Source organism: Geospiza fortis, unplaced genomic scaffold, assembly GCF_000277835.1.
Source record: "Geospiza fortis unplaced genomic scaffold, GeoFor_1.0 scaffold54, whole genome shotgun sequence".
NCBI lineage: Eukaryota > Metazoa > Chordata > Aves > Passeriformes > Thraupidae > Geospiza > Geospiza fortis.
Genome location: NW_005054301.1, coordinates 16,489,492 through 16,500,336, shown reverse-complemented (window position 1 = coordinate 16,500,336; position 10,845 = coordinate 16,489,492). Strand labels below are relative to the sequence as shown.

At 44.6% G+C, this 10,845-nt stretch overlaps 1 protein-coding gene across 3 annotated transcripts in view; it reads left to right on the top strand.

Moving 5' to 3' along the window:
- The window catches only part of ACTN1 (actinin alpha 1), a 45,795-nt gene that overhangs the window by 24,510 nt on the left and 10,440 nt on the right, over positions 1-10,845 (top strand). For all 3 annotated transcript variants that reach the window (XM_031064453.1, XM_031064448.1, XM_014310911.2), the window contains exons 8-13: positions 3,714-3,806; positions 4,931-5,161; positions 5,713-5,860; positions 6,455-6,605; positions 8,988-9,096; positions 9,578-9,718. In XM_031064453.1, the coding sequence (XP_030920313.1) occupies positions 3,714-3,806; positions 4,931-5,161; positions 5,713-5,860; positions 6,455-6,605; positions 8,988-9,096; positions 9,578-9,718 (873 nt within the window). The remainder of the gene's footprint in view (positions 1-3,713; positions 3,807-4,930; positions 5,162-5,712; positions 5,861-6,454; positions 6,606-8,987; positions 9,097-9,577; positions 9,719-10,845) is intronic.

Here is a 10,845-nt window from a genome sequence, read left to right as displayed (position 1 = left end):
CTCTGATCAGCAATTTAGGTGGATGCTCAGCCTGCTGGGATCACTGAAAACAGTCTTCTGCTTGCCTCAGGACCTGAACCACGTAGCTGGGGCAAAAACTACACATGAAGTTTGTCAGTATTAAAGTTTCAATCCCATGTAGTCCAACTGGCTTACAGGGAAGATTTAATACATTATTCATTTTTTAGCAGTCCTAATGAGCCAGCAACTCAACTGTGCCCTGGCAGGAGGAGCACAGCTCCTTTTTGGAGCTGCCCTAGTCATAAATTAGCCAGCTGCTAAGTGACACAGATTCAGACTCGCAGGCAAATGCAAAGTGATTGCTGAGTACGAGCCCCTGCCCAGATGTTACTGTGTTGCCACCTCATGCAGGGTTAGGTGACTTACTGTGATATCGCTCAATTTTTCATCCAGATTTTTCATTACTGCCACCAGGCCTGAAGGGAGAGTCCCATGAGCCGCTTTCTGCTTCTTTCATTCTCTTATCCTGAGCCTTTGAAGGTACAGGGTCCCCAGCCTGACATGTGTATGTAGATGGCTGCTTTTTCTCTATGCCTTTTTTTAAATATATATATTTGTAGGTATACTTGCTTTGGTTGGTTTGCTTGTTTTCTAACTGCTTCTGACTTTCACACTAAATGCATGCAACTACTGGTTGGCTTAATATTTTGTAAACTTGTGGCGATTTCTAACTAATGTTTTACTGTTTTATTAAGAGATTGTGTTTGGTGTATAGTATTTTGGAGTGGTCCTCTGAGGGCAGAGGACAGCAGCAGCCAGGCATCTTCCCCTGAGGCTAGAGGACAGCAATAGGCAGGCATCCCTACATAGTGCACTGTGGGAATGCCTTCCTTCGTGATCCTCCTCAGCAGAAAGACTTGGATCCATGAACTAGAGAGACTGCAAACTCTACACCTATCCTCAGCAGTTCAAGTTATGGTTGAGAAGTACAGAAAAGACAAAAGGCAGATAAATTGCTGCCATTCAGTTTTTCATTTTGATTCCACCAGACAGCATGTGCATAGACACAGCAGCGTGGTATCAAGCAGAATGAGCTTGCCCTCCCCAAGACTCTGAGTGCAAGCAGTACAGTGTGTCAGCACAGTGCTGCACTGATGAGCTCACACAGGTTCTCTGAGAATACAGGTGTGCAGCTTCCAGAGCCCAGGATTCTGCATCTTCTCAGTGCAGACCTGTGCCTTGTGGGCATCTTGGCTTTTTTGGAGTTAGCATGAGCATCCTAAATGCATCATTGTCTTTAGCAGTGTGGGGAAGCCAAAACAGCTTTTTCCAGTGAACTAATGAAGGTGTAGGGGGAGCTGCCTTGGCCTCACGTAAACATCTTGGTGTGCCACTCTTCTTTTACCTGAAAGTGTTTCACTTCAGTTTTGAGGTTGCTATCACCTTGGATCAGCTCATTAGCTGTAGTGTGGAGGGTATTTGTGAAGGTTGCCTGAAAGCTCTGGCATCCTTTTGTCCTACCTTGCTCAGAGCACAGTGTAAGGTGTTGCTCATGATATTAATGGTGTTTGTGGCCACAGAGCCTTTCCTGTGGCTGCTGCAGCAGCAGCACACTATTGCCTGGAGCAGTAGCAATTCCAAGGCAAGAACCATTGGGAGGCAAGTACTGGTGGGGGAAAGAAAGCCTCTACACTCCTGCCATTAGGATAACACAAATAATGTCATAACTGCTGGCATTCTTAGGGTCTTTTTGTTTGGACAGTTGTTCAACACACGTATGTACACACACATATTTAAACTTGGGCAGCTGGAGAAAGTCTATCATCAAATACATGTAAATATGCCTCTGTGGAAGGAGATCCTGCCTGCACAGCTGGCTGCTGCTGCAGTGAGCTCATGGGGTGTAAAAATAAGAAAGCTAAATGAACACCTCTCCTGGAGTGATTGAGATAAACATTAGGTACTTCCAGTTCCCTGCAGTCACTAGGCATATCATGGTAGGGCTCTAGCAATGTCTTTTTGCCATGCTATTTGGTCCCATGTCTATACTTTTCTCTGAATATCAAAAAACACTCCATTAGAGTACAAACTTTAGTTAAAAATAGGTTGAAGTACAAGCTTTCTTAAATGTAACCATTGTTTGCACTTTTTGCAGGTTTCTTTTTAAGTGAAACTGCTCCTTTTCCTGTACAGGTCTCTCTGATGTGTTTTAAATTAGCTGATAATCTGTGTATCTCATAGCTGGTCCACTATATTGAAGGGGCAGATGACTGAATAGATGTTTTAACAGCTTCATTTCATTCTACAAATGAATAAGACTGCTGTGTCCCCTGGGACCTTAGCAATCCATACATCACTGTGCAGCCTATGACTTTATTGCTGTTCTTGCTGCTTCACATCAGCTGCAAAAATTAGAGGTTTTTTTCTCAAATGTCCTTGAAGATTGAATAAACAGATAATAAAAGGTCTTTTAAAAATAGAAGAAGGTTGAAACGTACCTGCTATAAACTCAGCAAACTTATTTTGGCATCAGTTCTAAATGTAGTTTAGAGGCAGGACACAGCATTCACAGTTGGTTTGCTGTAGTGTTGGCCTCTCTTCCTTATTTGCTCTCAGCCTCTCTAAGGGGGGCCTGTGGGTACCTGTAGCACCTTCCCCAGGCACCAGGGTCACAGCTGCGCTGTGCTAAGAAGGATCTGAGGAATCCCCTGATGCATCACAGAGGCATCTCCTCAGGCTTTGTGGCATGGCACACACCATGGTAATGATAAAGGGAGCTGATAACCCACAGGTACATTCTGTGCAAGGATCAGCCTGCTTGTGGGATCCCCCCATGCCAGACACTGCTTCTGAGTTCATAGCTGGGATTTTTCTGATCCTTACTTTCCAAATTCATGTTTTGACACATTGAGCTCCCTGCAGAGAACCAGGTTTTGGTCTCACAGTGGAGAGAAAGAAAGAAAAAAAACTCCAAACCTAAATAGCAACAGTAGGATAATTTTTTATTGTGAGACTTGTTTTGGAAGAGTAAGTAGAAAGATCACCCAGAAAAGTGGGGGGAAAAGAAATCCTCTTCTCAGCTGGATCATAAGACTCTGAATACATGGTAGGTGTATGCTTCACCATGGAGGTGGCCCTGTAATCAGTGCCAGAAATATAGTGAAAACTGGAAGACAGTTCTGCTGGGCAGAATTTAAGATTGAGAGGAGTATCTGCCATTTTATCTTCCAAACAAAATTAGGAGTTTTCTCATAAGTCCAGTTTGTGGCTTAACTGTTTTTGGGTAATTCTTTCCTGAGGTAAAAGTATGGAGACAGTCTCATCAGCTTGACATCACTCTGTTAGTGCGGTTCCAGCTCAGAATGCTGGTGTGGGGAGTGAAGATGGCAGCAGAAACTCTACCTGTCTTTGTGAAGAGGTAGCCAGGGTCCCTCTGGTAGGAAGCAAACAACAAGGCCCTCTTACAGAAGCAGCTCCATAAAAAGCGTAGAAACATTGGTTGTCCCACAACATATAGGGTGGAATCAGTACTGCTGAGAATCTCTGAAGAAGGGAAAAACCAAATCATTATAGAAGGCCAGATGGAAAGCAGAGAGGTCAGGACAGATGTCTGAAAGTGCAGATAGGTTGAGAGAGCTAAGGGTAGGTAGGAGATTTTACCTGCAGGTATGTAGCAGGAAGCTAAGCTGCAAGTTTTGGTTTGGGTTTTTTTTCACATTTTTCCCTTCTTCCATTTTTCTTCTCTTTGTCAGGCGGAGACAGCAGCAAATCGGATCTGCAAGGTGCTGGCCGTCAACCAAGAAAATGAACAGCTCATGGAAGACTACGAAAAACTGGCCAGTGATGTAGGTGTTGTTTTCTGAGTGGTGGTATGCAGAAAAGAATTGCATTTAATGCTGATAAGTAATCTTGGGGAGTGCTATTGAACCACTGCTATTTTCCCTGGAAAATTAGTTTTTCCTCTTCAAATTAAGGACCAAAGTTACCTTTAAGACAATCTACTTTAAAACAAAAAGTTTCCACAGAGAAGCTTTGAATTTCTCAGTTTATTAGGAGCCAACCCAGAAATGCTAAAATGGAAGGAAAAATCAAGTTGGTTTAACTTGAATTTGTCAGGACTATACAAGATCATTACATCTTCCATACAGCTTGTATGTTAATATACTGTAGAAGTCAGGAGTTGGATCGGGGAATAAAAATTAGCGATACTTGAAGAAAGAAATATGCATTTGCTGGTAATGGAAAGAATCTGTGTCAGATACAAGCTGGAGGCTGCTTTTGTTAACTGAGAAGGCTGACAGACTGACAACAGGGAAACTACAAGAGACTAAATGTGGAGTGGAGTATGTTTGTGGTAGATAAGTAGGGAAAAGATGGACAATAGGACAAACACAACCCATAAGCCTGGTTTCAGCCTGATCTGAAAAGCATGGGGCACTACTCCACTCACACTGTAGACTGCCTGTTGCATTAGCTGCATTTTGCCAGCTCTCCAGATGGGTTTGTTACGGAGGTATATTCAAGGAGCAGCAATGACTTTGAGGGAGCTAGAGGGGGAAAAGTGTAAGGCTGAACTGAAGGCAAGAACTTGATTTCTCCTGTCAGATTCTTCTGGAGATAAGATACTTATAGCATCTTTTAGTTATGCAACAGTCCAGCAAAATTCTTAAGGCTTTAACATAATCTGAGGATATAGTTTTGATTCTGCTTGTGCAAAAACTGTGCCTTAAGCATGTTGGATTGGCACTGCTGCAACTAGCAATACTACTTAAATGTGGTAGGGAATGTGCTGCTCATTAAAAAAAAGTACTTCCAAAAAAGCTGGCCAACTTTCCTTTATGAGCCCTGCTGGTGGCAGAATCTTTCTGACAGCAAACACAAAAGTAAATGGTCCCTTATGAAATCAGAGCAACACCTGCAGTTTCAGCACAATTTTCAGTTCAAGGCTTCTTGTCATTGCTCCTCCCAGCTGCTGGAGTGGATTCGTCGCACCATCCCGTGGCTGGAAAACCGGGCCCCAGAGAACACCATGCAGGCCATGCAGCAGAAACTGGAGGACTTCCGGGACTACCGCCGCCTGCACAAGCCCCCCAAGGTCCAGGAGAAGTGCCAGCTTGAGATCAACTTCAACACCTTGCAGACCAAGCTGCGGCTCAGCAACAGGCCAGCCTTCATGCCCTCTGAAGGGAAAATGGTCTCGGTGAGTGGGGCTGACTGCTTCTGTATACCCCAAATGTGCCTAAAAAACGAGAGCTCCTTTCTGCCCATGGGTGGGCAGAGAATGCCACCTTCATAGTGACATATTCTGTGAGAGGAACCCTGAAAAATACAGATCAGGGAGGCCATGATAGGAGGGGATCAAGTGATTGTTGCTTCCCTGTGTCTAAATCAGACTCTGAGACTCTTCACAAGTTGCATGTCTTTATGAGGAAATGTCTTGGTGGCTTTTGTTCTTTCTGATTCAGAAACAGTTGAATTTTATTAAAGTTTGATGTAGGGGAACTTTAAAACTCTGGAGGTGTTTAGAGGGGCTTTTTTTCTGCAAATGGTTATATCCTGGACTTCTAGTTCTGCTTGCCTTAAGTCTGACACTTTGTCTCCCTGACTTGTCTGCAGAGCCCTGTGAAGATGAAAAGCCCATGCTCACTCCCTCCCAGCAGTTGGAGCCATGTAGCTCACTGAGACTAATGCTGGTGAACATCTTCCCTCCATCTTCTAACTTGCCTTTCCTTCTCATGTTTCTGTCTCTAGGATATAAACAATGCCTGGGGTGGCCTAGAGCAGGCTGAGAAAGGCTACGAGGAGTGGTTATTGAATGAGATCCGGAGGCTAGAGAGGCTGGATCACCTGGCAGAGAAGTTCCGGCAGAAGGCATCCATTCATGAGTCCTGGACAGATGGTAATGCCAACCTACATGCTTCCTCTTGCCTGACACAGTGCTGACTGTTATGTAGGAATGAGGAGATGGATTGTGCATGGGTCCTTCCATGAGAGTTTCCTCTAGAGAAGGCTGAATTTATTTCTTATTTTATTAGAAAGCAGTGTATGGAAACCAGCTGTTCTCTGTTCTGCATCATGCAGTCAACATTGGCATTTCCTAACTGTGGCAAAGTGAGAACTTTGGCTAGAAGAGAGCAGCCACAGAGCCCAGGAGAAGTTCCTCTACAGTAAATACTGCCAGGGGCTTTTACGGGATCAGCATAACCCATTTTGCACATACTGAGACAAGGCCAGTGTAAACTGTGACAGTGCTGGCTTAAGCTACATTTTGTGCCCTTCTGTGTTGTTAATGGCAAACTCACACTTCGTTTGGTTTGAAAGTGAGCATTGAGCTTCTCTAGGCCAGCAGGCACTGGGACAAGCCTCGGGTGGGGCAGCTGGAGTGAGGCCGATGCCCTTTTGAGGGCCCTCGAGGGTGCCTGGGTGGCGAGAGCTGGCTTTGGCCACCCTGGGTCCTGTCCTTCATTCTTCTGTCCTTTGGCTCCCTCCTCAGGCAAGGAAGCAATGCTGCAGCAGAAGGATTACGAAACGGCAACCCTGTCGGAGATCAAGGCCCTGCTGAAGAAACACGAGGCCTTTGAGAGTGACCTGGCTGCACACCAGGACCGCGTGGAACAGATTGCTGCTATTGCACAAGAGCTCAAGTACGGCACCCCAGCCACGTCCCATCCTTGGGGCCAGCGAGGCTTAGTCAGCTTTGCCCTGTGGAGAGCAAAAAATCCATTCCCATACAAAAATGCTGGGAATTCCCAGTGTTTCCAAACAGTATCTAGGATACTGCTATCCAGTATCCGGACACACCAGAAAAGCAGGCCAGAAAATGGATGAGCCGTGGGTGCTGTTGAGGAGGCAGAATTATAGTCCTAAGCCAAGTTTCCATCCTCTTCCAGTTCATTATGCTGCCATGAACCCTTTCCTAAAGAGACTGACCTGCTGCTGGCACATGCTGTATTTCAGACTTGTTATGCTGTCATACTTCTCTAGGAACAGAAGGAAAGAGGAGAGGAGAGGATAGGAGGGTCTCAGTTTGCTCTCTTTTACCAAAAAAAAAGAAAAATAAAAAGTCCTCCTTATTCCAGCAAGGAAAAAGCTGCTTGAGCCCACTGTGGTCTCATTCATTCCCCCAGAAGTACCTGCACTGTGTGCACTCTGTTCAGCATTTGCTGCAGGGCATCCTTGCAGCAGATCAGCTCTTTCCCTGCTTCTCTCCAGCTTGGAAACCTTCACCTCCACTCCTTTCCTGGAATAATACAGGTTACCAGGAGAAATGGGGGCTCATCAGGATTGCCAGAGATAGCAGGCAGGCAAAGAGCTAGCAGCTGCAGCGCAGGGAGGTTTTGAAACCCTGCATGTTTCTTGGCAACAAACAGTCTGAACTACTTGGTTTTGACTCTGTTTCCTATTTTTAAAAGATCTATACATCACACTGGCCTATCTGGAGTCTGAGCCAAGATCAGTCCTCTTGGGCTGAAGAGCTGTTTTTCTCTAAAAAATTAGGATTATTGGATCAAGATCATTATCTTCTTTAACAACAGAGATTTACAGAATTGCTCTTTTCCACTGGAGGATTGACCTTGGAACAGGAGGAGGATTGAAGGCAGTCCTCCATGTCAGTAAGATTAAAACTGAGTCTGTCTAGTCAGCAAGCATTACCTGACCTGCCACTTCCAAAGCACACAGTACATATCAGCCAAAGCAGCTGCAGCTCTAAGAGCAACAGGGAAGACTGAGGCCTAAGCTGTGGGAGGGGTTATTTCTTCTCAAGTGTGAGAACAGCAGGTTCTGCTCTTGTTGTAAAAGCCATCTTCCATTTCAGCAGAGGCCATGCTCTGAAATATCATGGCAGAGCTCTTTTCTCCCCCAGAGACACACTTACAGAGAGATGCAGAGGGTGTGGAGGAAGCCACTGCAGCTACCCATGGCAGGAATATTTGGGGCCATGGCACATTGCCCTCCCTAGGTGCAGTGGTCCAGCACAGGTGTGTTACAGGTTAGGCTTTCAGAAGGAATTCTTTCATCTGCAGTGCTGGCTCTGCAGCAAAGTAGATCAAGCAACTGATCTGGATTAAAAACCCAGCAAATAAGTTATTTTTAGGCCCCATCAGTTACCTGGCTAGTTTACTGGAGGACTCCACCAACAGCTGTGCCCACACACCCCAGGAGGGCAATACAATGGCATGAAGAAACAAGGCTGGGGGGAGTAAGAGTGTAACCTGCATTACTGTTCAAAGAATTGTTCATCAGATGGCTCAGGGTCACTCGGTGATTTATTCCCAGTGATTTGTTTTGGATTTTCCTCTCAAGGCTGACACTTCCCAGATTGGCTGGTCTCCCTCTGCAGATTTCTCCCTCTTTGCCCACGAAGCAATGCAAGGCTACAAGCTTTAGTGTGCCCCTTTGTTCTCCTTTCCCCAGTCATACTTTTACCAGCCTGTGTTCCTTGAGTGTCAGCCTATAGACATGTCAGCAAAGCACTTCTTGTCAGGCATATAGGAGAGAAACCTACACAGTTATTCTGGAATTGTCCTAAATAAATTTACTGGGTTATGTAATTTAGCTATTCCTTGCCACCTGTACTATGCAATCCTTGAAGCAATCTTAAGCAGTTTCTTAGTGTTCGTAATAAAATCTTCTGTTTCCATTCTGATGTATAAGACACAGTTTGTTAGACTGCATAATGTTCTTAAGCAGAATACAGGAGCAGATTGCTCTCATCATAATCTGCTTATTTCCAGTTTGAGCAAAAGTCTGTGCTCCCTTCCCCTTTTGGCAAGTTATTCCCATCAGATAGCCAGCCCCAGTATTTGTTGAGGCCTTGGGTGGTCCTGTTCTGTGCTGTTTGGTTCAATATAACATAGTGTCTCCTAAGCTAGATGCTATGTCATCCTGATTTGCTTTATTTGCAGTGACCATGATCTCTGTCTCAATCTGTCTTCAAGACAGATGAAGATTTCTAACAAGTTTCTCTTATTTCTGTGCAGGGTCATTATTTGACTTCTTATCATTTTTTTCCCCACCCTTTACAGTGAGCTGGACTATTATGACTCTCCCAGTGTCAATGCCAGGTGCCAGAAGATCTGTGATCAGTGGGATAATCTGGGTGCCCTAACCCAGAAACGTAGAGAAGCCTTGGAGGTGAGACATGTCACAAGTTGGACCTTCTGGGTAGCACATTCATGGGAGCCAAGCTGCAGTGGGCACAAGCAATATCAGCTCACTTGTGAACTCCTGGAACATCCTGCACTGTAAACATGGGCTACATTTCAGTATACTTAGGCTGCTTTTCTTCAGCGCAGTTATGGTGCCATTTGTTTGCTCAGGCTATTGATTTATTTTTACTTTTTAATGTGTTTTGTAATCTCATTCTGCCTGAAATTTTGCCTTGTTTTATTTCAAAGGACCTTGGATTTATTTTATTTCCCTTAGAGGGAAAAAAAATCTGACCAGTGTGTAATCTCTTAACAGCAGAGAGATTTTTACTGACGTGCCATCCTGGGAGCACCAAGGAGGTCTGAAAGGAAGGAGTAGCTTAGACAACCCATGTATCTATGTGATTATTCTTCTCCAGCCATCTCTCCTGATTTTCTTTCTTTTACTTCTTTTTGTGCATGCACAGAGGACAGAGAAACTACTGGAAACAATTGACCAGTTGTACCTGGAGTATGCCAAACGAGCTGCCCCTTTCAATAACTGGATGGAAGGGGCCATGGAAGACCTGCAGGACACATTCATCGTTCACACCATTGAGGAGATCCAGGTACAGAGCAGTCATTTGCGCCAGATAGGTGGGGACAGTGAGAAGTTTGGGGTCTCCTGAGTTGTATGAATTCAGAGTGGTATGAATTTATAGGTTATATTTTGGTGCTTCTGCTCTTTTGAGTGAGCCTTATCAAGATAAACAAAAATAAGTATGTTTTTCCTTTATTTTCTCCGATCTGAATAGGTATAAAGCATACATACATCATCCTAGCTGGACACAAAAACTGACAACAGATTTTTCAGAGTAACTCCAGAGCCATATTAATGGAAACCTGAAAACTGAGAGAACCTTTTAGGGTCTTGTGGAATTTTTCTTAACCCACATGAGCAAAGCTTAGTGCTGCTTACAGGGTCTGCAGGTCAATTCTCACATGGAATGTTGTGTCCAGGTCATTTGGTCCTATGTGAGAGGATGTACCATGAGGACATTTGAGCTACTAGCTGGTTTTTGGTGCTGAGCACAAGAAAAACCAGAATTGTCCATTTTGGTGCTGAATTACCATTTGAAATCAAAGTTGTCTTGCCTTCTCTAAGACAACAAAGGTAGTATCTCAGTTTTTCCCCTTCTGAAAGGGTGTTAGGAAAGCAACTTGAGGTATATACAGATAATTTGCAGACCTTAGAGAGCAGGAATTACTCTTTCCTGGATTGCAGTGGGGACTTCTATTTCACCTGCCTGACGGGCTTGTGAAAAGAATCCAAATCAGGTCTTCGCCAGAATAGCTGACAGAAGTGTAACCATCAGTGAGGCGGCAAATGGGAGACCTACAGGGAACAGGACAGCCAGGATGGCGGTGCAGTAGTGACAGTGACTGAGGGACAGTTACTTGTTTCTTCCATCCTTCCCTCCTGAACAAAGGGGTTCATTAAGTCTTTCTTAAAGCAAAATAATCTAAACAGCACTTAACCATTTCCATCACCTCTTGTGACTGTTTGCGATGTCCTTCCCAGCCCCCAGACTTGTATTACATCTCTATGGCCACTGCAGCAGCTGCAAAGCAATGAGTCACCGTGTAAGGAAGGAATTTTACAGAAAGTAGTTAACAGTGTGTGTTGTGAGAGAGGGCAGTCAATCACATGGTTTACTTTCATTCCTTCTTCTGTCCACACTGTTCCCTTGCTTAT